The sequence below is a fragment of the Muntiacus reevesi genome, chromosome 4, assembly GCF_963930625.1.
Source record: "Muntiacus reevesi chromosome 4, mMunRee1.1, whole genome shotgun sequence".
Lineage (NCBI taxonomy): Eukaryota > Metazoa > Chordata > Mammalia > Artiodactyla > Cervidae > Muntiacus > Muntiacus reevesi.
This window is the reverse complement of record NC_089252.1, coordinates 107,740,773-107,764,804: the sequence shown is the minus strand read 5'-3', so window position 1 is coordinate 107,764,804 and position 24,032 is coordinate 107,740,773. Positions and strand designations below refer to the sequence as shown.

Below are 24,032 nucleotides of genomic sequence, written 5' to 3'. Positions count from 1 at the left end.
GGGCATTTGCTCACCCCAGTGACCAAACCCTCCAAACCCTTCTGAGCCCTGCAGGTGGGCTCCCACCCACCACTGCAACCCTGTGCGCTGGGAAAAAAACACATTTTTTTTTTCTCTTTTGTGTTTCAGACACAGGTTCTATGGGTCTCAAGCACCCTCCCTCCTCTGGTTCCATAGTTTCTGTCCACTTGGATCTCCAATCAAGGGGATAGCAGGCATGGTGACGCCATTCCACAGTTGAGGTTCAAGGCCCCGGAACAGCTTTGAACTCAACACTAGAGGCATGTCATTGGAGAGATCAAGGAAAGACAGCCGGGCTGCCTCCTCAAGGCTGGGATCCAAGCGACACCCTCCCTCACCCTGCCCCCCTAACCCCAACCCCCCCCCCCCCCCCGGCTGGGGTTTCATATCCTCAGTGTCACAGGCTCACACTCTCTTTGTGTAAACGTCTTAATTACATCTTTAATGCTCTCACATGGAGATGCTGTGAGTTAAATTACAGTTTCCGCGCATCCCAAATTACCCGCAGCCCTCCAGCTGGCTCCAATGCTAACGTATTTATAGCATCCAGCCGAGGAAATAAATCCAGAACCTTCCCCACGAAGGCCTCCTAGGCCCTCACATCCTGAGGGTGGTATTTGCCCAACAGAGGGTTCGTACCTGCCGCCCTCGCATCCGCTCCAACCAGCGGAGGACGGCGGCGGCGAGGCTGGGCCCAAGGGTGCGCGGGCATGCTCATGTGCGCATGCGTGCCCTGCGGAGCCGCGCCCGGCTCTCGGGGCCTGGCTTGACCCAGATGCCCCAGACTGGCAGAATCCCTGCGGGCAGGGGGTGGGCAGACCAAAGGTGATCAGAACCGAGACTAGGTCTCTTCTGTTCCGCAAGGGGCCATCCCCACCCTGTTTCAGGCAGTCAGATCTCACAGCCCGTGACCACTGCCCCCAGACCAGTAGCCTCTCCCCCAACCCTGGATCCCCAACAAACACAAAGACAGGGGGGCTGTTCCCAAAGCTGGTTATTGGCTTGTAGAGCCCAGTGAAGAGACGCGGTGGGCACTGGACCCTTGGCTCGGCTTCCCCCCTCCCACCAGTCCCTGACACTGATGGCCGAGAGGGGGTGGTCTGCTTGATGTTCCTCTACACGCCTTGGGGTGCGGGTCGGTGGGAGGGTGGAGCCAATGCGGGGGTCTCCATCCTGCCCCCTGTGCTGGCTCAGGCGCATGTCTGCAGGTGGGCACGGTGATGTGCATGCAGGAGGCCTCGCTGCGGGTCTGGCCCCGCATCCCTCCGCACCTGCTCCCCCGCCTCCCCTCCCCCTCAGCTCTCCTCCGAGCTTGGGCCCAGCCCATAGCCGGCCAACGGGGAGGGGTGGCTGGAAGACCTCATGGATCCCCGTCATATGGACAGACCTCCTCCTGGCCGGGGGGGCAGTGGGGAAGCCTCTTTTAGAGCCTGGAGAGTCAGCAGCTGGGTCCTCAGAACAGCTGGGGCCTCGGCAGGGCAGGTCCTGAGAGTCGGTCTTAGTGATCTTGGAGTGGGTGGCTCTGTCGGCACTGCAGCGGATGTCTTCATCAGAGGTCCAGGCCCATCCCCGGGCTACTCACGCATGGATGGCATTGGCCACATCGGTGAACACCAGCCGACTGGGCCTCTGCACTGGGCCCTGAGAGGGGAGTGTGGTCTGCACAGAGACAGTCAGGGCATCAGGGACCTTGACTGAGGCCAGGCCCTCTCTGACCCAGTCACCTCCACCCTCTGCTGCTTACTTGCACTTGGCACCCACTATGCCTTCTACCTGGAATGCACTCCCACAAGCTCAGCCAAGAAAGATGACCTGACTCAAGTGATTCCTCCCATGACTCCTCCTGACAGCCATCCCCAGCTCGACTTGCCTTCTCAGCCAGAGGCAGCACTTTCCCTGGGGTCCCAGGATTAATTACGCATGTACCGCCTTCTCCCAGCAGAGGGGGCTCACCTCTGTACCCCAAGCCCCAAAGCTGCAGCACAGGGGCTGGCACAAGAGAGGTGCACAGGAAACGACTGTCAGATGGTCAGTCGTCCCAAGAGGTGGGTGGACAGAGATTCTCAGCCCAATATTCTGAATATCCCAAGGGGGCGTGAGTCCTGATCCAGATACACAGAACTGGTAGCCAAACCAGAGGGTCTCCAACTCCCAGCCTCCACTCTTCCTGAGTCCAGTCTCCCAAAGCTGCCTCTGTGGGGCTAGATTCCTTAGCAATCTGTGGGGTCAAGGCTAGGAGGGATGCAAACGGGCATCACAGTCGGGGGAGACCAGGTCTCCTGTTTCTAATCCAACCCGACAAAGCCCATATAGCTGCCACCTGACCACATGGCAGGTGTTAGGAAGCTGCCCGGGAAAGGAGGGAGGGTGGGGGCGCAGAGCCATGAGTGGCCTGCGGGCTGGGTGGAGGAGCCTGGCCAGCGCCCACCTTGCCCTGCACGGCCTGCCCAGCGGCGGCGGCCTGCACGGAGGCAGCGTCCCGGCCATGCTCCAGCAGCTCCTGCTCCAGTTCGTCTTGCTCCTCCGTGGGGTCGAAGTTGTACATAGGCATGAGCTGGTGGCGCAGCTTCTCCAGTCTGGGGGTGGGGGCAGAGACTGCTGAGGGCCGGGCAAGCCCTTCCCCTCCCACCAGCCCTCCAGGCCCTGCCTGCGGATCCACTGACACAGTCCTATTTACGGTCCTGAAATTTTCCCCGGGATTCAGTGAAAGACATTTCTGCGCATACAGTACTGGCTCTGCCCCTCGGATGGGTGGCCTGGGAGGGAGAGTTACCCACTCCTGGGACCAGATGGGGCCAAGGGTCACAGAGCTGTCATCCGTGGGGGCCATGGGGACTGGTAAGCCAGGGGCTTGTGCGGTCCACAGCCTCTGGGGGGCCTGGGGTGGGGAAACGGGAGTCAATGGCAGCAGAGCAAGGGTGGCTCAGCCCTCCCCAAGGGAAAGTGGTCACCCCCAATCCTGAGTGGGCAGGGGGGACCCTGACTCCCTGACCAGGAGAGGGACCCTCATGATGGGAGGACTCTCCTTCCCCACCCGCGTCCCTAGAGTCCAGCCCAGCACAGCCCACGGGCTTCGGTCTTGGGGGCGGCCGGGGAGTTACCTCTTCTTCTTCCTGATGTACAAAACCTGCAAGAGAGGGAGCAGCATCAGATGGCCAGGGAAGGAGGCCCTAACTGATCCAGCAGTCCTTGGGACGGGGACACGCTGAGGCTGACGAATGGGAGACCTCTAGGACCCCTGTCCTCAGTGACCCCATGCCAGGGACACCTACCTCCTACCCCATTCGGCATTTACAGGATGCTGCAGAGCCTGGACTCAGAGGTGGGGAGCAGCCCCGCCTGGGAAAACCACAGTCAAGCCTGGCTTGGGGACTCACGGGCCCACCCTGCCAATACTGACAGTGGCTCCAGCCAGTGCCTGCCTCAGCCTCCTCAGGGCTGAAGTGTATGCGTGGGGGGGGGGGGGGGACTTCAGCACACCCCCCTCCTCTCAACTGTCCCCAGGTGCAAAACTTTTCCGCATGTATAGATAAAAAGTACAGGGGCCAGGCAGAGGCCAGACTCCACAGGGCAGTGGCTCTGGGCAAGGCTCTGGGCTGGGTTCTTGGGGTTTCCCGGGAGGTTGATGGTTCTCAGTAGAAAGGGGTTGAGGAGGAGGACCTGAGCCCCTGGGCATCAGCCCAGACCAAACTCCTGAACCCGGATGCTGCAGGAACCTAAGAAGACCCCTGGGTCCTCCCCCACCATTGTATAGACTTGGCGATAAAGGTCTGGGCAGCCTGAGAAAATATCCAGGACCCAAGAGCTCCTGGCTGGAGCAGGAAAGCCTGGTATAGGGCAGTAGGAGCAGGGGAGGAGGGGGTAGGAGGGGAGGAAAGAAGTAGGGAGGAAGGGGGAGTGGGGGGAGGAAGGGGAGGATGGGGGTGGGACACGGGTGACCACCTGGGCAGGGACCCCAAGGACCTCTGTCACCATCTTGCTCATCCCTAAACTGGTGTTTTTTGATTCCCAGGAACATGACCACTTCTACCTGGGGGAAAGCCCTGTTCCAAGAGTCTGTCCTAAATCCGCCGTGGCTCCTACACTCTTGGCGGCTCACTCACAGCTTGAATCCGGTTTGTTTCCATCCTGGCCCAGAGCTCCTCCTGCTGCTCATTCCTGGGGGACCCCAAAGGCAGAAAGAAACTGAGGTGCCCCTTGTTCCCCCATCCACCCCCAGGATGTAAGCAGGCCCCTTGCTCTCCTGTGGGTGGGAGGCGACAGGAGTTCCAGGTCTCTGGCCCAGCCCCCGCCTGCCCTGAACCAGCAGCTCCAGCCCCAGTGGCCTGCACTCCTTGCCCTGCCCCATGGCCTGAGATACAGAAGGATCTTCAAGGAACCAATCTGCACCCTTCATCCTTGCTGCTCCTTCTGCCCCAAATAATAACACCTTCCCCCAACACACCCTCCTTTCCAAATCTTTCCCACCCTTCACTGTCGAGCTGCAGACCCACCTCTTCCAGGAAGCCCTCCAGCACTGCTCCTCTGATATGAGGCACACTGCCTGGCACTGATTTGCTCCTCCTTGCAACAGCATGGCCTGGCTCACGGATGGCATGAGGGCAGATTCCCTAGTACTCAAGGAACCTCTCTGGACCTGTCCCTGGCCCAGGAGCTGTTTCCTGCCCTCCACTGCCTTTCCCCCATAAGATCCCTGTCTCTCTGCTTTGGGACATAAAGTCATACACCCTGGCCCTCTGAATTTGCCTCCAGAATGAAGAGTAAGGAAGTCTTCCCAAGTTCCCACGATGAAATCTTTGGGTCTAGCCCCTGCTTTATCCCTGAGGTTCCGGTGGCTCTGCCTGTTTAACCACCACGTGAGAGCCAAACATTGGCCTTCTGCCTTGCCCCTGCCCCAGAAGGCTGTGCAAGCCCCAGCCTCGCTCTGTGTACTGTGTCCTGGCCCTGCCTGCTTGGACAGCAGTTGCTCCCTGGCAGCGAGCTGGAGCCTGTGGGGCCCATATGGTGACCATGGTTTACCAGCCGCTCCAGCCATGATGGACCAGCCACAGCCCTATTTGTCAGAGCAACATGCTCCGAGGTCTCAGGCTGGCTGTCAGAGCCCGTGAAGGGGCAGCAGGCCGAATGCCACCACTGCCGGGCCTGCTGGGGGTCCTCCAGTGCACCCCTACCCTTCCAGGTCTCAGCTTACACAATCTCCCTTGGTGACATTCTGAGTGTCCATGCATCATCTTAAAGAGAAAGTCCATGTCTTTTTTTTTGGCTGCAGGATCTTAGTTCCCAACCAGGGACTGAACCCAAGACCACGGCAGTGAAAGCACCGAGTCCTAACCACTGGACCAGAGGGAATTCCCGAGGGAGAGACCATGTCTTCAGCGGCAGATCTCAGATGAGGCATTGTATCCACTCTCAGGGGGACACCTGGAGCCTCAGCCCAGCTCACTTCTCCCCTGATTCCTGTTCAACTCTGCCCCTCCTGTGACACTGGGGCCAGGTCTCCACTGTGAGGTCTCAGCTCTGATGTTGCCTCCTCGGTTGTCCCTGACCACCCCGCCTAGGAAGCCCCCCCAACCCCCACCCAATTCCCCAAGCCAGTCCATATGGGCTACCCTTGGCACTTTGGTTGTATCTATCTCTCACTCCCTGTAAGAACTGCAGGATATTTTGTTCCTTCATCCCTGGGGTCCTGAAGGCTTGATCCAGGGCAGATACCCATGAAATAATTGCCAAGTGAATGAATGAACACTACCAGCAGGCTGCTGTTCCCAGAGCATCCTATCCAGACTCTGCAGCCCATGATCTTTCCCAATTATCTTCTGGCCTCTACTCCTGTAAGACCCCCACGCTCATTTGCTTCACTGTCCTGCTCGTTGCTCACAGAGCCTGCTGTCTGCTTCCACACTTCTGCCCATCAAGACCCTCCATCTGAAACACTCTCCACCCCAACTCCTACATGGCCTTCATGACCCAGCCCAAAATGCCATGTATTCCTCAGAACTTTTTCTTTTTCTTCCGACTGGAGGCAGCTTCTCTGGTCTCTGGGCCCCCATATAAACAAATCCCTGGGAAAGGAAAGGACTGTACTATCACTAACAGACCATTGTGTTCTGAATAGATTCCCTAAAATCTAACTGCTGATCACCCTTCTGCCAAGTGACGGCCACGTGGGCCAGCCCCCAGCCTGCACCAGCTCTCACCATGGCCACAGTCAGGCCGATGACGGTGATGATCCCGAAGGACAGAAGCATTGTGCCCACGCCGGTGGTGCCACCAGCCACGTCAGGGATTCTGGTGTCATTAAAGCTGGTGGCTTCTGGGCTGAGGGTGGTGGTCTCAGAAGCTGGCCCGTCTGTGGCAGGCTCCAGGTCAGACTCAGAGGTGGGTGGGCGGCTGCTGATCCAGCCCTGAGCAGATGGGATCCTGGAGTCCATGCTGATGCTGAGAGACTGCTTGTGGTCAGCCAACCTGCCCACTCACTCACATCGGGGGTGTCCCAGCCTGCAGCCCCCACTACCCATATGTCCTTAAAAGGGAGCTCCGTGGGTGCTGGAAAGAAAAAAAAAAAAAAAACGAAACATGAGGCTGAGGATGGGATTCTGGTGAGATGAAATCCCCCTAAGTTCTGAAGGCACAGGGGAAATCAAAGTTTGAGGGCAAGGGAAAGTTCAGGGACCATCAGGATATGTGCTTCATATACTATAGATCCCATGTGCATTTAGGGACATGAAAATGAAGCCCTGCCCCCTCTTTGTGGATAAGATTATCACAGCGATCATACTCAGAAGATGTGAAAGGTAGTGGGGAGGTTTGAAAGAAAAAGTCCACTTCCCATCCCCAGCCGCTACTCCCCACGCTCTTCATCTTCTTACATCCTGCCTGCGCCCCACCCCCCATGCCTCACCTCCTGCTTGGAGGAAAAAGAAAAAAAAATACTGCAGCTTTTTCCTTGCACAATGATCAGACAGGCCTGTCTATGAATTCTGGTTCAGCCACTTAATTGAGTGACCCTAGGTAAGTCAACCACCTCTCCCTGTCTCAGTTTCCCTGAGTCTAAACTGGAGGCATTAAGGGCACCTCCCTCACAGAAAGGGTGAGAGGGTCACTGACATATCAAATGAAGTAGTCCCTAGAAATGACTTAGCTCAGTACAACCCTTATCCACAGTAAGCACCCAGTAACTGTTTGCTCTTCTCCCTCTGGCCACTCCATTTGGGAAAGGGGGGCCACAGAAGCCCCTGCACCCACTCTGCTGTGTGTCGTCCAGCCTGTGCTTGGAGGGAGGGCAGGGACAGGTGTGGCAAGGCCAGAAGACAAGAAGGAGAAAAAGGCTACATTCAGGGCCTCTGATGGGCTTTCTCTGTAGGTTCTTGGGTCCCTGGACCCCTACAGGGGAGCCGAGGCTGTCAGGGACCAGGAGACAGTCAAGGAGAGCGAATCTTCAGAGGTAAGAATGGAGCTCCCATTCTGAGATGACTTCTCCTACCCATCCCTCCTCCCTTGGGAGCACAGGGTGGGTGATATGCCCAGTCCAGGCTGTGACTTTGGCCTTCCCAGGCCAAAAGGCTCTGGATAAGACCGAGTGGAAAGAAGTCCCAGCCAAACTGCAGAAGGGCAGGCCTACAGGGAGGAGCAATGCACAGATCATGGCTGCATACACACGCTGTGCGCTAGCTCATGGGTATATGTGGGATGCCTCCTTGTGTGGGTGCATGGGTGTGTGTGAGGTGGGCACACACCCGGGACGGCCCCTTAGGAAGGGGCAAGGCTGGCACAGAAACATGGGATGGGAGAGGCTCATCTCCGCTCTCTGTCCTCTGCCTCTAGGTAGGCTGGGCTTGTCAGGAGTCCCAGGTCCTTTCTTGGTTCTGCCACTGACCCCGAGATGTGACCTTGGGCCAGACCCTTAACACTTGCTCTGGGGCTCTGTTTATTCTTCCTTCCAAAGGAGAGAAAGGGCCCTGCTCATCACTGTTCAGGACTGCCTCATGTTCCAAAGGGCAAGAAACGGAATCGGGGAGGAAAAGGGTTGGGCGCTACGACGTCCGAGAACCCACATACCGTTCTCCACCAGGTTCATCATTCCTCGCTACTCCAATCCCCATCCCCACCTTCGCCCCTCTGATTCCTCCATTCTTGCACAGAAGCGGCGACCTCAGCACTTACTTAATCCTCTCTGGGGCGCCGAGCTCAGCCGGAGAGGTTAAGGGTGGTGGCGACCGGCAGGAGGCGGGGGCAAGGTTGGGGGTGGACCCCCCAGGTCCTAGGGCAGGGGGCGGCGGGTCCGACCAGAGGTCCGCCCTCCCTGGGTGGACCTCCTGGGCTGTGCCTGTGACGTCGCACCGCCCACAGCCGAGCGCTCGCTCTGCCAGCCTGAACACCGACAGGCCCGGCCGGGACCCACCGCGGGGGTGGGGCTGAGGCCAGCAGCCTGGCGTCTTCGCGTTGCTCCAGCTAGTCTCGTCCCTGCCAGCCCTGCGCCCCCGACCCCGGATTGGCTGTCAGGCCCAGAGCCGGCTCTGCATTGGTCCGCTGGCCTGCCGCTCAAATCTGGCTCTGCCCCCAGCGAGAGTGGGAGCCGGGTCTCAGCTCTAGCAGACCACTGCTCATCTTCCGTGGCCCAAGTAGAATTGCGCGGGGGACTGTGGGCGGCCAGGCCTTTCTTAAGGGCAGAACTCTGGCCACCGGCTAGCCCGGGCTTCATCTCCACCAGGACAGACTCGCGCTCCCCGAATGCGGGTGGGCAGAGGTTTGTGGAGAGCACTAAACTAGGAGTCCTTGAGCCAGCGTTGAACTCTGGCTGGACGCTCCACTAGCTTGGTGAACTAGAGCAAGACGCGTCTCCTCCCTGGCTCTTAGCTTCCTGCTCAGATGGGCTCTGGTGTGAGGGCTGTTGGTAAATGATACCCACCTCTGGCTAGAAATGAGGCATCTTTCAGAGAAATAGGGAGATGGAACGGTATTATTATTGGAGAGGCATTATTGGGCACGTGCACCCAGGAAAACCTACGTATACCCCTCCATCCAGAGCGCGATCACCTCTAGAGTGAGGAGTTTTCAGATACCTTCTAATTCTCAGGTTTTCAGAGGAACTTATGGGGATCGCTTGTTAATAGCTTGTTACAAATACAGATCCCCGGGTCTGGGACGGAGCCTCGGAAACTGCATGTTTAACAGTAGTTTAGTCAACAGTGATCTAGTTAACAATAGACTCGAGGGCGGGGGGAAGTGGCATTGGCAGGCCACACTTGAGAGGCCCTGCCATGAATTTTATAGGAGCAACTGAGGCGCACACAGACGACCTGGACAAAGCCCGCCGACGAGTCGGATTCAAACCCTGGTCTACTAATACTTTAGAGCTGCCTGCTCCAAACCCTAAAACAGGGGTTAGAGGGTCAAGAGCGGCCCTGGGGTCCAGTCGCCACCTGGTCCTGGACACTGGTCCTGTCCAGGTCCTGAACACTGGGTGCCACGCCTCAAATTAGTGCCCGCCCCCAACACTGGGCTACGCCCACGTGCCGCTCTACCCAGACATAGTCTATGTTAGGCCACGCCCCTGCGCATAGCGCCGGATCCCTTGGACTCCTGGCAGCTGATGACACGCCTCCTTTCGGGTGGCCTACACATCTCCGGACTCGGTACCAGTCACCGCAGGCTACAGCCGTATTCCTGCTGCGACCTTCAGGAAGACTGTCTGGGGAGCAACCCTAACACAACGCCACCCTTTCCCACCGTGGGCCTGCGGAAGTAGTGTGCAAGGCGTTCATACCCACCCCACCCCCCAACCCCCCGCCACTGGCCCGCAGGGGCGTCCGAGGTGCAACCCAGCGGTTCTAGGAACCCTGGAGCTGGTCAACGGAATCCGCCCGAGCCCTTTCTCGAATGAACCAACCCCGGAAGCAGAGTCTCTCTGGGGCGCTCACATCCGGGTTATGCACATCCGGGTTATGCACATCCGGGAGCCGAACCCGCGGCAGTTTCTTCAGGGTGGCGGGAGAGTGTAGTAGCCTATTAGAAAGGTATGAGGAACACCTTCGAGACCTCGAGTTCTTCAGAGTTCTGGTAGCCTTCCTCAGAAAGTCTGTGGCCCCGTTGTACAGATGGAGAAACAGGCTTGGTTAAAGGCAGTCTTGCCGAGAGGAAGAAGCTGCGCCCGACTTCAGGCCTCGGCTACTCCTTGGCCAGCGCTCTGGTAGTAAGAGCTGCCTCCGGAGTCCGAAGGTTTTGTGTTTTGCCTGGAACAGATACTAGCTGGGTGACTTTGGGCAGGTTGCTTCCCGTCTCGGAGTCTTGTTTTCCTTCCTGCTTGTCCCTGAAGAGCGGCACCGAACAGTTGTTTAATAAAGGCTAGTTTGAAGCCAGGTCCTTGTAAGAGGAAAGGAGACCACTGATTTAAAATCCTCAGCTAAATGTGTTTGTGATCATTTTAATGTAAAGTTAACAAAAATTGTCATCTAAAAGGTATTTGTTTGTGTCTTTATTTTTGTTTGCGCTGGGTCTTGGGTCTTCCTTGTTGCGCTCAGGCTTTCTCTTGATGCAATGCGGGGGCTTCTCATTGTGGTGGCTTCTTTCGTTGCAGAGCACAGGCTCTAGGGCGTGCGGTTTTCAGTAGTTGTGGTTCATTGGCTTAGTTGGCCCATGGCATGAGAGATCTTCCCTGACCAGGGATTGAGCCTGTGTCCCCTGCATTGGCTGGCGGATTCCAAACCACTGGACCACCGGTGAAGTCCAACAAATTGTCAAATTTTTAGTTGGCAGTTTATGCTGGTGTTTAGGACCATGGGTTAAATTGGGCGGAGGGGTGATTTTCAGCATACAAATCAATAATGTGTAGGTGTGCTAAGTCGCTTTGTATCCAACTCTTTGTGACCCTGTGGACTGTTATCTGCCAGGCTGCTCTGTTCATGGCATTCTCCAGGCAAGAATACTGGAGTGGGCTGCCATGCACTCCTCCGGGGGAATCTTCCCAACCCAGGGTTCCGATCTGTGCTGCATACATCTCCAACATTGACAGGCGGGTTCTTTACCACTAGCTCCACCTGGGAAGCCCATAAATCAATGACAGTACATGCTAAATGTCAAAAGCAAAACTCCCAAGCAAAAGCAGTCTTCTCCCCTAGTAATACTAGTTAAGAGCATGTAATATTGACTCCCTCTGTGTGTTGAGATGCCTCCCAGGCCCTAGACATTCATTGACTGACGCACTGCTCACCAGGGAGTTTGTGTTATTTCTTTCCTCTGTTGTATGGAGGAAGAAACTAAAACTCAGAAATAATGACTTTCCCAAGGTCACACTCTGGGTCAAATAGATCTCTTCAAACTCCAAGCCTGCAAGTCCATTTATTATCAGGGACTGAACCATGGATTCAGATCACGTGAGCCAAAGACCTGAAGAAAATGTCACTGACCAAGGCAAGAAAACTCAAGTAGATGGGTGAAGGTATAAAATGGAGTCAGAGAGGGAACAGCAAAGCATGCCCTCTCACAGGCAACAGGTCAGAGAAGAATGAGTCCCGTGAGGCTCAGCTGCTGTCCTGGTTCTCCTCTATTCCAGGGCAGCCGCATCTGAGGACCAGTCATGCTGAAGACCCAGAGCCTGTGACCACTCCATCTCCTTCCAGCTGAGTCCAGTCACCATCCTCAGCAGCTGACATCACAAGAAAGACCTGGGCACCTCGGGGAAGTACTCAAGGGATCCTTTCCCTGAGACGTGGAGCTTTGGGGCAGAATGCTGAGGGCCCTCCTCTCTGGCCTGGGGTGGAGGAGAGGCATTTGGGGCTGCGCCTTTAGCTCATGGCAACCCCATCAACCTCTGACTGGGTTGTTGAGTGCCACCAAAGTGGTCAGCCACTGGACAGCGGTCTTTGAGGAAAAGGGCATCCCTGAGGCCCGGGAATCCAGTGAGTACATCGTGGCTCATGTCCTTGGAGCCAAAACAGTTAAGTGCAGCGTTGCTAGGAGGGCAGGGAGTTGGGGGAGGGAGGCCCCGGGGAAGGGACATCCAGCCTTTTCCACTCCTCTGAGAGTGCTGAGCTGAAAATGATGGGATTTTTCTGAAGGAATGTCTTAGGCAAATACTTAAGTCACCCATCTAAGAAACTGTTACAGTGTGTGTCAGGCACTAGGGCTTCAGGGATGACCAGGGTGGCCAGTGTTGGACCCACCAGCAACATCAACGAGAGAAACCCGGGTCAGGGGAGCCAGCCACTCATGTTCTCTATGGGTCAGTTTCAGAGCCTGAGGCCAGAACTTTGGACCCAGCCCCTGACCCCTTGGCAGCTACAGTGTATCCAGGAGCTGAGTAGCTACCGTTTGCAAAGGTGAGCACCGTGGACCAAACCTGTGTGGGGAGCAGGGTCCAGCTTCCTCCAGCCCCACCAAGTTCATGGTCAAGGAGGAAGAAAGTGTCCAAGGACTCAGAAGGTATTGGGATAAGAGTGATGAGAGAGGGGTCATGGTAGTAAATAGAAAGAAGACAGGGAGGAATGGGCTTGGTTAGGAGTTCCAGGGTATGGAGGTGTGACCCTACCCGACATCATTGGCCACAGTGGTATCCCACCCGAGACATGGCCCCGTTGGTTCATTTGCTGGCACTGATGATCACCTTTTTCCCCCTCTTCAGGATGCCTGTGCAGTACATCCTTGGTGAATGGGACTTTCAGGGTCTCAATCTGAAGATGGCGCCCCCAGTTTTCATCCCTAGGCCAGAAACAGAGGTAGGTGTGCCGCTGGACTAGACAGGATGGGATGAAGGGTTCAGGGTGCCTGTCTTGTCCCAGACTTCCACCAGGGGGCACTGAGGCCCCGTTATTGCTATCCTTTAGAGACAGCGCCCTTCCTGGCTGGCTGGATAGGTGGGGCCAAGAGGAAAGAGGTCTCTTGCTGGCCTCCTTGACTGTCATCACTTCCCGGGCCACTGTCCCAGGCCTTGGCTGTCAGTGGCTCACGATAGCCCAACTGGCGTTGCCCACCAAGTACTCAGCCTCTTCCTGTCATTTCCCTAGGAGCTGTCCCGTGGGCCCATAGCCAACCAAACCCGTGGGAAACAAGTGCCTTCTCTTCCTCAGGAGGCAGGGTGAAGTGGAGAGGGCTCCCACTGAACACCTAGAAGCCTGGGGAAGCTTTGTGACCTCAGGGAGCTTACCACCTGCCCGTTCTGGACCCAGATGATGAGAGGGTTGGGCCTCCAGACCAGGGAATTGTTTTTACCTTTTCCATCCACTTACTAGTCAGAACTCTGCCTGTGTTTCTCAGTTTACTAGGACTGGGGAGTGTGTGGTCCCAACATGCTTTCTGTAGGTGAGGCACCTTGACCCTTGGAGAAATGCTTTCTAGGGTCTTGGGCTTTCCCCGATCTTATAGGTGGCAGAGCTGGGAGCCTGAAAGAGCAGAACAGGTGGCAGGGTAGGACAGTGCGGGCTGATAGGCAAGTCAGAGGGCACCAGGTTCTGAGAAAAGGCACACCCATTTCTGGGGAAGATCAGACCTCATCCACCTGCTCCAGCCAGGGATCCAGAGCCCCTCCTCACTTTCCTAGCCTCCCCCCTTGCCAAGAAACCCTCTGACCCCACTGCCCTCTACATCATGTGGCTGGGAGGCCAGGTCCTCACCTTACCGCCCAGTGTCAGGGCAGGGACAGTAGGGAGTCTGAGACCTTGCTGAGGTCACAGGGCTGCCCAGACAGGGGGTGTGAGGCAGCACTTGGACATCCTGTCTCCTGGGTCAGGGCCCCTTCCCTCACAGAGACTGCCCCATCTGGGACTGGATGAGCTGGGGTGGGTGCAGAGCCAGAGCAGGATGGGCCTGCTACCTGCAGGCTTTGAGGGGGCCAATCTGTTGCTCCTCCAAGCATGCAGCATCTGGCCAGGAGGTCACCATCCCCTGAGGCTGCCCAGGGTCAGGGCATTGGAAGGAAGCTACCATAATGACCTTCGAGTCCCTTCAGAGCTGACCTGACACCAACTGCATGTTTCAGGGTTCTGAGTGTTGGGTGTGGACTTCCGGTTCCCATGTGGGCACCCCCCCCCCTTTTCCTGGGTGGATCTGGGCCAGGAGAGCGGCTCTGCTGTCAAGAGTGGGGGAGGTGGGGGAGAGGAGGGAGGCTGCGGTGGGGAGGCCAGGTCCTTGCCTCACTGTACACACATTTCTCAGAACTTGCCAGGTTGCCCCAGTGTAAAGCCGCATCAGGGGGTGCCTTACCAAGAACTTGAGAGGACGTGGCCTGTGGCGGGGAGTGGGGAGAATGAGTGCACGGGAGGGACCGTGGTGCTTGTGTTCTCTCCATCCATTGAAGGGTGGTTTCTGATGATGGGTGCAGAATTCTGAAATGCAGAGTTGTAGGCGGCATGTGGCCTGACTGGTTGGGTTTTCCCTGGGGGTGGGGAGGTGCTGCAGTCCCCAACCTGGTGGTGTGTACAGTAGGAAACCCAAGGCTGGAAGCGTGAACTGTTCTTGCCCAGCTTGGTGGAGTGTGGGAGGCTCAATGCCCTGTCTGTGATTAGCTTACAGGAGGCAATACCCCCTTCCTAGAGCTGCCCCATCAAGAATGTAATGCCAGTATGGTGCTCCTGGCACCCAGGTCCTGCTGAGGCCTTGGGCCAACCTCTTGAGGGCTGTGGAGTCGTGTGGAGGCAGTGGCTTCAGGCAGAACTGACAGCTGCATGCTCTTTGCCTCCTTTCCACATTCCCTTCTGCTCCTGTCCTGCTATGTTCTTGGATTCTTCCCTTGTTCATCTGGAAAAGGTGCCCTGGGCCTGTGACCAGCTCGATTTTCAGTTCTTCCAAGGAGCCACCAACTCTCAGATGAGGAGGCACTTTTCTAGGTGAGGAAAAGAGTTTCTGGACCTGTTAAGAGTGATCTCCACCCCTGCCCACTGTGCCTCAGGTGGTTCTATAGCCAAAATGATCCCTCCATGGTCTGGAGTGTGAGAGAGGCAGAGGGCCACTGGTGGCCCAGTCTCTCAGATTCAAACCTTGCCCAGGGTAGCCATTCACACATGTGGTGTGTGTTTCTGAGGTCAGGGTGTCTCTGTGAGGTGGCTGGCCAGTGTGGTTGACTAAGGGGTCATTCTCCAGCCAGGGTAAGTCTGTGGCCCGGAAACCAAGAGACGTTCACGCTCCTGACAAGTTTCATCTGTCCGACTGGCTGCTTAGTACTTGATCTCACCAGTAAGACCACAGGCTCCCGACCACAGCCCTAGACTGCTGGCTCTGTGCTGGCCCCAGTGCTGTGGACCCAGCTTGCTGCCAGCACTCCAGTTCTCCAGTGGTGCCTGGTACAGGGATGGTGGGAACGAGTGAGGGGAAGCCCTTTCTGGCTGGAGACGAGCTGTCTCACCCTTTGGTAGCAGCTTGTTTGGTGCCGAAGGGGCTTGGAACAGGAAAGGTTGGACCCACTGGCCAAGTTCTACCTGCCTTGGACTTGCTGCACTGGGGACAGGTGAGCTTTGCTGCTGGGTTGGGGTGCCTGGGAGGATGAAATACTTCTGGGGACTCAGCACTGAAGAACTTATGTGGAAAATGGGTCTGAGTGATCTGGAGCCCTCTGCCCTGTTGGGCGTAACTGTTGACATTGAGAATTGGATGGACAGGGGAGTCTGAGGCTTGGAGGCTAACTTCCTGCAGCCACTGAGAGCTTGCCCAGCACTTGGGGAGTAACCAAGAGGTGTCTCTGTGGGCCAAGCTCTGCCCGAGTGGGACACACTGTGATAGGATAACCCCTGGGCTTTGCATCATGGAGCCTTCAGCATGGTGGGAGAAGCACACCCCATCCTAGACTTAGGACCATAGTGAGGAAAGTCATGGGAGAGAGAGCCCAGAGGAAGTGGCTCTCTTTCATATGAAAGAAACACCCACTTCCTGACCCTTCCCCTCATTCCCTGAGCCAACCCTGCCTGGAACCCCAGGAGTCCTCAGACCCAGGGGGCCCTCTTCAGCCCTCTTCCAGTGGGCAGGTCCCTTGGAGAAGGGACCGTACTGCCCTTCCCCTGCTCCACGCCTGACTCCTTGAGCACCCACTCTACTGCTGTTCAGAAACATTTGGGCCAGTGGGCAGTAGCGGCCCTTCATCCTCACCTTCACGGTATATTGGCTTCCATGCACAATCTGCAGGTGGCAGATAGGTGAGTGAGACTTGAAACTAGTTTCTAGAGTGACAGTGTCTGAAAATGTTGCCCTGCCACCAAGGCAGGTACAGTGTAGTTAGACACCTCCAACTCTGCCATGCCCACTTATCCCATGCCCTGTGTATGCCACAGCCCTCTTCAGATACGGGGCTCATCATCCCCCCGGCCCTCCTAGAGGGAATTCCCTGTCCCTTTGACCTTGGGGCCTCTCTGGAGAGGCTGTGAGGAAGCTGGGGACACGTTGGCCCCTGATTGTTGGCCACCGAGCTGTAGGCCAGCTTCCTGGTGAGACCTTGACCCCTGGGCCTCGCTTGCCTCAGTAGGGTTTAATTAACAGATTAATACAGGGAACATTCTAGAAGCAGGGCCAGGCACAGAGTGGGTGGCCAGGGACCATCAAGTGTGATTCTTAACTTTAGTATGAGCACAAAACAAGAGGCTATCTGAAGGGATTAGCTGGGGCTAACTGAACATCTACTGTGTACCATGCATGGGATCAATGCTTCATGAATGTGCTTCTGTTTAATCTCCATTTGTCCCCAGTGGGGTGTGTTATCCTTAGTTATGGTCATATTTATAGGCAGGAAAGCAGAGACGTAGACAGACAGTGACCTGCCCGTAGCCCCAGCTAACATGAAGTTCAGTCTGGCTTTGGTCTTCCCCCTCCACCAGTCACACAGGGGCAGATCAGCACCAACTCTGAGATCTGTCTGCCTTGCAGGAGCTGGTTGAATGGGTGCTGGAGGAGGTGGCACAAGGACCCCGCGTGGTGGGAGCTGAAGGCGGCCCCCTCATCTTAGAGGTGGGCTGTGGATCAGGAGCCATCTCCCTCAGCCTGCTGAGCAGGCTTCCCCAGGTGAGCCCGCTGTGCATGGGTAGATGACTGGCACTCGCTGCCCTTTCTGCTGATCCTCCTCCGCCTCTCTCTGTCAGAAGCACTTAGGGGAAAATAACGGGAAGTATGAGGAAGACACCTGCCCCAGTCCACATGGTCACAGCCTCTAAGTCCCGTGCCCTTCCCTCTGGCCAGACTCTGGCCGCAGAGAGGGAAAAGCTATTGAGCATTACCTTCCTCTTCTAGTAGAGGGTTGGAGGAGGGCCCTGGTCCCCAGGCCTGGCCTCTCCAAACATCCTGCCTCCCATGTACCCTTGTTCTTCGGGCAGAGCCGAGTCACTGCTGTGGATAAGGGAGAAGCCGCCGTCTGCCTGACCCATGAGAATGCTCAGAGGTAGGTGGGCTTGAGGGCAGAGGGTCAAGGTGGGGAAGTCAGATTTTAGGGCCTGATCTCAACCCCTGTCTAGGTTATCAAACCCATTGACCTTCACACCCAAGAAGGAGGAGGCAGTGGGGGTGGCCTGGTGTAGGTCCCACAGGGTTACAAATGGACAGTGGACACCAGGTTTCTTGCTGGTCCAAGAAGGGTTTAACCTCCCAAGACTTTGTAGCCAGAGGTGGGAGTCTGTTCCCACCCACCATGCTCAGCTTTACCTTCCTATCTCTCCAGGCTTCGGTTGCAGGACAGGATTCAGATCGTCCCCTTCGATGTGACCTTAGGTACCTTTTCCACTCATCTTCCCTGGGTGGAGCTCCTGGGTCCAGGTGCTGCTGGGTGGATGAGGCACTCTACAGAGATGGAGGGAGGGTTTCTCCAACATTCATTCACTCACCCACACACACAATCTCAGACTAACCCTTGCTGAGAACAGGCAAGTCCCCTTTGCCTCCTGGGCTGACCACCCATGAAGGAACCAGCCACAGGATCTTTTTTACCTTTCGTATCCTCCATAGTGAATGAGTTTAATTAGGGCTTGCTGCTGTCAAGAGATAAGCAGAAGCCCTAGAGAAAGCCTGGGGACCAAAATACTTGAGTGTCTGCCTGGCCCATACAGAGAGTCCTGGGAGTTCTGGCTCCATTTCAGATTCCATCACGTCCCCACAGGATCTTTGAGCTTCATGTACTGTCTCCATGGAGCCTGACACCTGGCCCAGGATGGGGCCAGTAAACAGAGCCGCTAGAAGTTAGCTGACACAGGCCAGGCCTGCCCTGCATATACTCAGTCTGTGTTGGTTTTGAGGCAGAGTGTGGCAAGACAAGTGGGGCTGCAGAGAGCAGAGGGTCTTGCTTGGCCAGGTAGTCAGAGACAGCTGCCTGAAAGTGGCACTTAAACAGTATTGCTTATTGGGGAGGTTTTTAACAGGAAAGAGAGAAGTCAGGGACACTCCAGGCCATGTCAGAGCATATACACTCCCACCCAGGCTGCCGGCCGGGGTCCCAGGGCCCTAATCTGCAAGTCTAGTTTATCAGATCCAGAGATAGGGGCAAAATATGTGACTTGGGGTAAGCCCAAGATATGTGACTTGGGAAGAGGGATTGCCCAAGGGTCACAGCAGTGTGTGGAGCTTCCACCTTTCACCTCCCATTCTCTGCCGTGTGTTCCCTTTGACTACAGTGGAGAGCTGGGCGCACCTTCTACCCTGGGGCCCTGTGGACCTGGTCGTCAGCAACCCTCCCTACATTTTCCACCGGGACATGGAGAACCTGGCTCCTGAGATCCTCAGGTGTGGCGGAGACCAGGGAGGCCAGGCCTGAGGCCTGGTGGATTGGGTCTGCCATGGAGGACCACGTTGGGAGGGATGTGGAGGTTGGGGGGCTGAAAGGAGCAGTAGGGTTGAAAGAGAGCTTCACTCTGGAAGCCACAGACCTACTTGGGTTCAGCACCTGCCTTCCCACTTAAGACCACTGAACCTCTCTGAGCCTCGGTTTCCTGCCTCTGAAAGGGGACTGGTGGAGCGTTGCTGGGCCGGGGGTGGACTCGGTGATGACTAAGATCTCAGACAATAGTGTACAATACTTGGAAGGGGCTCGGATGGGTGCACCATTTTGCAGAAGACTGAGGCCTAGAGACAGAAGGTGACTTGTCCAAGGATGTTTGGGGGCTTAGCTGGAAAACTGGGACTATGACCCTACTCCAGGCTTTTTGCTGAGCCATCGTGCTCTCAAACAGGGGCTGAGAACCAGGGTCACCCAGGAGCCTTGAGGAGGCCATGGTAATGTGTATCAGGGTGCTGGCTGGCTTCCCACTTCCTGACTCTTAGGAGTGATTAGTGCCAGCTCTTGGCTTCCCCGGGCCAAAAATAAGAACATCATTGTGGGGAGACCTTCATGCCCTGAGGATAGTCAATGGGATTCGCTGAGTATGCCCAGCACTGCTCCATTCGGGGGGTGCTTGTGGAGGGGGGCATTGGAGCTGCCACCATTTGGGGCCCTCTCTCTGGGACCTCAGACTTTGAACCCAGAATATAAGTTCCACAGAACCCTCTTTATGGAAGCCCTGGTCAACTTCTCTGTACTTTCTAGATACCTCATCCCAGGCCCTCACCTCCCACTGTTTTCCTCTTCAGATATGAAGACCCATTAGCCCTGGATGGTGGTGAGGAGGGCATGGACATCATTACCCACATCCTGGCCCTGGCTCCTCAGCTCCTGAAGGACTCTGGGTATGGAGGGGGTGTCTCCCGGGTCTGACCTCCGCAGCCTTCCCCACTGATGTGTACTGGGCCTGCTTTGGCCGTCACCCCTCCCAGCTCGGGCCACCCAGAAGTGCAGGTCCAGCCTTGCCCAACTGGGCTGACCCATTTCTCCCTCTCATAGAAGCGTCTTCTTGGAAGTGGACCCACAACACCCAGAGCTCGTTGGCAGCTGGCTTCAGAGCCAGTCTGACCTGTCCCTTCATCTCGTGGCTGTGCGCAGGGACTTCTGTGGGAGGTGAGACTCAGCCCTCTCCCCAGCCCCCATGGACCAGCCATGCTGGTCTTTCCACGCTGACCATCCCAGCTCTGGCTGTGGCACAAGTGTGTGCTTCCCACTCCCTGCTCATTCCTCAGGGCCCAGGTAGTAACTGGCTGCTTGTCCCTGTCTCTCTAGGCCACGGTTCCTACATATCAAGAGGTCTGGGCCACAGCGTGGTTCCCCTGTGGATGCCTGGCCAGGGCGCCAACCTGCCAGAGTGCCTGGCTGACATTTCTACCAGGAATGCTACTTGGAGGGAGGTAGATGGTGCTGTCCAGAACCCCAGGTGCTTGTGGCATTTCCCATGGCTCTGTGATTCTGCATGCTCCGTGATTTCTAGGAGACTGGGGAATAGGAGCAAGGGTGGGGTCTCCTTCCTGGGGCAGCAAAAGGCAAGGGCACCCACAGTGCAGCTCAGGAGCTGAGCGGACCCAGGTTCCCAGTCTGGCCCCATCGTGTCATTGTGGCCAAGGCAGGTTGCTGTGTCTTTAGGGGAGTTGCTCTGGGGATGTTGGAAGATACAGCTAATAAAGTGGCAAGAGACCAGCAAGTGATGGCCTAATGTTTTCTTATTGCGATGTGTGGGTCCCCTGATGCCTTGCCCCTAGGCTCTGCTGGGGATGAGAGCGTCCTTCTGCCCTAGCAGGGCTGGCTGGCAGGCCCCAACTGGCGGGTTTGTGGGAGGCAGTGTAGAGAAAGGCACATGGTTGCTCCTTCTGGCCTTGAAGCTTGTGTACTTAGCACTGCGTGACTCCCTTCTGAGGGCTGGCTTAGCCATTCAGTGGCTTGGGTACACTTAACACACCCCCCCTCACTGGCCTGGGCTCTGAGCACAGGGAGCTCATCTGAACTTGAGCTTAGGGATGGTGCCTGCTTCCTGGAGGGGGCATGGCTGAGGGGCCTTGCTGTGCAGTTCTGGGGTCACATTTCCACATTTACTTAATTGAAGGCTTGAGCCAGTAAGGGGTGCACAGGGCTTGTGTTTGCTTTTTATTCCCATAGTTTCTAGGTAAAACATTCCTTCCAGGTCAGCTTTGGGGTTTCTGAAAACCCCTCCGTCCCTGGTTGTAGCTGGGAAGAGTGAGAAACTGAGCCAGGGTAAGACCTCCACCCTAGCTCTGGTCTGCAGACTTGTGGTTTCCAGGAGGCCTAAAGGCCCAGCCCTTCTGTCAACAGTGACAGGAAACCTCCAGGCTGGCAAGTGCTGGTGTTAACCTGCATCAGGGTAGGTCTCGGGGAACATGGCAGACTAGGCTTGCTCATTCTGTTGAACTCCCTTTCCCATCCCCCCAGCCCAGTCATTTGGCTGACCTGGTGATGTGGTGGCCAGAGGCGGTGTGATCTGGTAGACAGCATCCTCTGATGGAACCAGGAGGCTGGGTTCCAGAGCTGTGTCTTGCAGTGGGACCTTCCCTGTAAAAAACTGGATCTTCTGGTTCCAAGGCCACTGCAAGGTGGCAGCCTCATTTTGCTCTCAGCCAGATGAATTATATAGCCCACTCCCAAGAGACGACATGGCCTGCCTGAGGTCCTATGATGGGACGAGGCCAAGTGGCAATGGGAAGTTAGGTCCCTGCCTTGGGCGGGGCCGGGGGGGTGGGGGTCTGTTTGCTGAAGTCACACCTGGCCTGAGCGACTGCCTCGCTGGTCATGGTGTTTGCCTTCACAGAGGCCACACTGCAGTTCCCAGCACCACCCTGTCCTGCCCCTCACCCAGCCCCAAGCTGGGTGGGCCTTGAGGTGCCCATGGCTTCCTTTGAGGAGGAGCCGGAGACTCCCCCTTATGACTGCTCCAGAAGGAACCTGGAAGGGCCAGGTAGGCTTTCAGAGCCCCCATGTGCTCTCAGACCTCTGCCTACCTCACCAATATTGCCCTTCCTCTCCTCCTACCCCTGTCATTTGGCTCTTGCTGTCTTCGCAACATCTTGGGGTAGCTGCACTGACCTAGCAGTTTGTTACCTCCTTATCCCACAACCCCGGCTTCCCTGATGGTCCTACCCTTCTGGCCTCAGGCGCATTACTGAGGAAAGGCCTTGGCAAGCATATGGACACGGCTTCCCAAGAGGACAGAATGATGCAGAGTGAGAGTATAGGAGCAATTGGGGTCACTGAAGCAGGAGGCACCCTTGGGGAAAGCTTCCTCCCACGAGGCCTGAGAACCCTGGGAAAGAAGTTTGTGTCAAGTGAACCTCGGACCTCAAGCCTGCAGCCACTGGCTTGATTGAGACTTGGGTGTGGAGGTCCAATGTTGAAGCCACACCACCCTTGGTGCAAAACCTGGCAACTGCCCGTCACTAGGGTGTGAGGGGATAGGTGACTTCCCCTCTCTCAGCCTTAGCTTCCAGGTCTAAGAAATGGAACCAAATACTTTTATCTTAATATGATTTTTTTTTTTTTAAATATTATTTTATTTGTTGGAGGCCAATCACTTTATAACATTTCAGTGGGTTTTGTCATACATTGACATGAATCAGCCATATAGTTACACGTATTCCCCATCCCGATCCCCCCTCCCACCCTTAATATGATTTTGAAGAGACTGTGGGTTGTACTTTTCATGGGGCACTGTGAATGCTTTCGTTGCCTTCCTAGGAGGATAGACATAAAGAGGGCCATGGACCTGCGTGTGTGTATCTTGTGCTTGGCACCAACATGAAATGGACAAAAAGACATGGCAATCTGGAAAGGAGGGAGGGCAGGAAATTCAGCCTTGGACGCTTGACTTCTCTCTGCCCCCTGGAGATGGAGCCACTGAGAGGCTGGTCACCTGGCAGCCTGATCTCCCCAGTCCCTCCTCGCCCTCCTCACCAGGGCCTGAGTGCCGCAAGGTCCACGCCAGAGAAGCCAGTGCCTCCAGCCCAGGGAAAGCCACTCTCACCTGCCCTGTCTCCTCCTTCCTTCCTGGGGCCAGAGTCAGAGATGAGCTGCCTCCTTCAGCCTATGTCATGGAGCCCTGGAGACAATAGCAGGACGATGTGGTGCTAATGGAGGAGTCCAGGCTCTGCAAGCCCCTGAGGTCTTAAGGGATCTGCCTGCTGTCCACCCAGTCTCCTTCAGCTGGAGCCACAAGCATGGGCAGAGGGTGTAGAGTCCTTGATGGTTATGTTCTGGGAGAAAAATTCCATCTCCTCTGACAGTGGAGGAAATTGAGACTTTGCCTCAAGTTGGATGCTTTTCCCAGCTGCCCATGACTCTCTCCATGGGGCCCATCTGGCTACTTTACTGATAAATGTATCCTTTCTGCTCTCCCCTACCCCTACCTAGACCCTGAGCCGTTAACTTCTCCCAATCCCTGCCCAAACCCAAATCCCAAACCCTTGGCTAGCTCCCCATGACCTGAGTGGTGTCTGTGTCTGGCTGAGTCCGGATCTGAAGGGCTGGGGGAGGGTGGCTATGGGAAGGGCTTGGGGAACCCTACCAAACCCTCATTGGTGCTCTGAGTAGGCTTCCGTTGAAACAGACTTCCACTGCTGACTGAGTTTGGGAACTGTAACCTGTGCAGGCAGCATGTCCCTCCCTGTCCACCTCTGGATTCTTTTTTCCACTGCCCTAACTCCAGCTTCCCTGCATAACTCTCCATTCCCCCCCTCATTCCCTTTGCCCCGGCTGTACATCAGAAATGCCCTTGCCCACCACTGCCAGTCCAGATAATCCTCTCCTTCAAGCTCCAACACAGATGCCATCTCCTCCGGAACACCCACCCTGACCTCTGTGTTCTCACCGCCAGCCCCTAGGCCACTTCCAGTAACAATGACATTCTGCCCCATGCATTTGGGAGCCTTCCTGTCTCCTCTTTCTGGGGTCCCATGTGGGTCTGGCATACCCTAAGCCCAACAGATGTCCACCAGTAATCCAACAGTGTGTGCGTTTGCCGAAATGTAGCTGGAATTTCCCATGTGGCTCACATCACAGCTGACAGTAGCTCTCGGGTATTCTGGTCACAGTAGGGAGGGCCTGGCCTCCCACCCAGGCCCGGCAGCTGTTTGCGTTGAGCCATAGCCAGTTGGAGGGCTCAAGTGCACCTGATCTCTGCGCAGCAGCCACGCTGAGTACAGGCTGTCCTTGTTGGCAGCGGGGGCAGGCAGAGGTTTCCTGGAGC

General features: G+C 56.3%; 2 protein-coding genes across 10 annotated transcripts; one reads left to right on the top strand and one right to left on the bottom strand.

Moving 5' to 3' along the window:
* Positions 1 to 454: 454 nt before the first annotated feature.
* C4H3orf18 (chromosome 4 C3orf18 homolog) lies at positions 455 to 8,453 on the bottom strand. 2 transcript variants are annotated; one of them, XM_065935359.1, is made up of 5 exons: positions 8,185 to 8,453; positions 6,219 to 6,567; positions 3,123 to 3,148; positions 2,450 to 2,597; positions 455 to 1,680 (listed from the first exon to the last, which is right to left on the bottom strand). In XM_065935359.1, the coding sequence occupies exons 2-5, from the start codon at positions 6,450 to 6,452 to the stop codon at positions 1,600 to 1,602; spliced, it is 489 nt and encodes a 162-aa protein (XP_065791431.1). In that variant the 5' UTR covers positions 6,453 to 6,567; positions 8,185 to 8,453; the 3' UTR covers positions 455 to 1,599. The 2 variants fall into 2 exon arrangements, with proteins under 2 accessions (XP_065791431.1, XP_065791432.1); XM_065935360.1 differs by having other exon boundaries at positions 8,080 to 8,205.
* Positions 8,454 to 8,737: 284 nt separating this feature from the next.
* HEMK1 (HemK methyltransferase family member 1) lies at positions 8,738 to 20,483 on the top strand. Of its 8 annotated transcripts, none has more exons than XM_065933608.1 (11): positions 8,738 to 8,757; positions 11,573 to 11,956; positions 12,247 to 12,338; positions 12,641 to 12,734; positions 16,864 to 16,998; positions 17,307 to 17,371; positions 17,648 to 17,697; positions 18,594 to 18,702; positions 19,546 to 19,641; positions 19,796 to 19,909; positions 20,069 to 20,483. In XM_065933608.1, the coding sequence occupies exons 2-11, from the start codon at positions 11,747 to 11,749 to the stop codon at positions 20,160 to 20,162; spliced, it is 1,059 nt and encodes a 352-aa protein (XP_065789680.1). In that variant the 5' UTR covers positions 8,738 to 8,757; positions 11,573 to 11,746; the 3' UTR covers positions 20,163 to 20,483. The 8 variants fall into 8 exon arrangements, with proteins under 8 accessions (XP_065789680.1, XP_065789676.1, XP_065789679.1 ...); XM_065933604.1 differs by lacking the exon at positions 8,738 to 8,757 and adding an exon at positions 9,861 to 10,037; XM_065933607.1 differs by lacking the exon at positions 8,738 to 8,757 and adding an exon at positions 10,046 to 10,479.
* Positions 20,484 to 24,032: the final 3,549 nt, after the last annotated feature.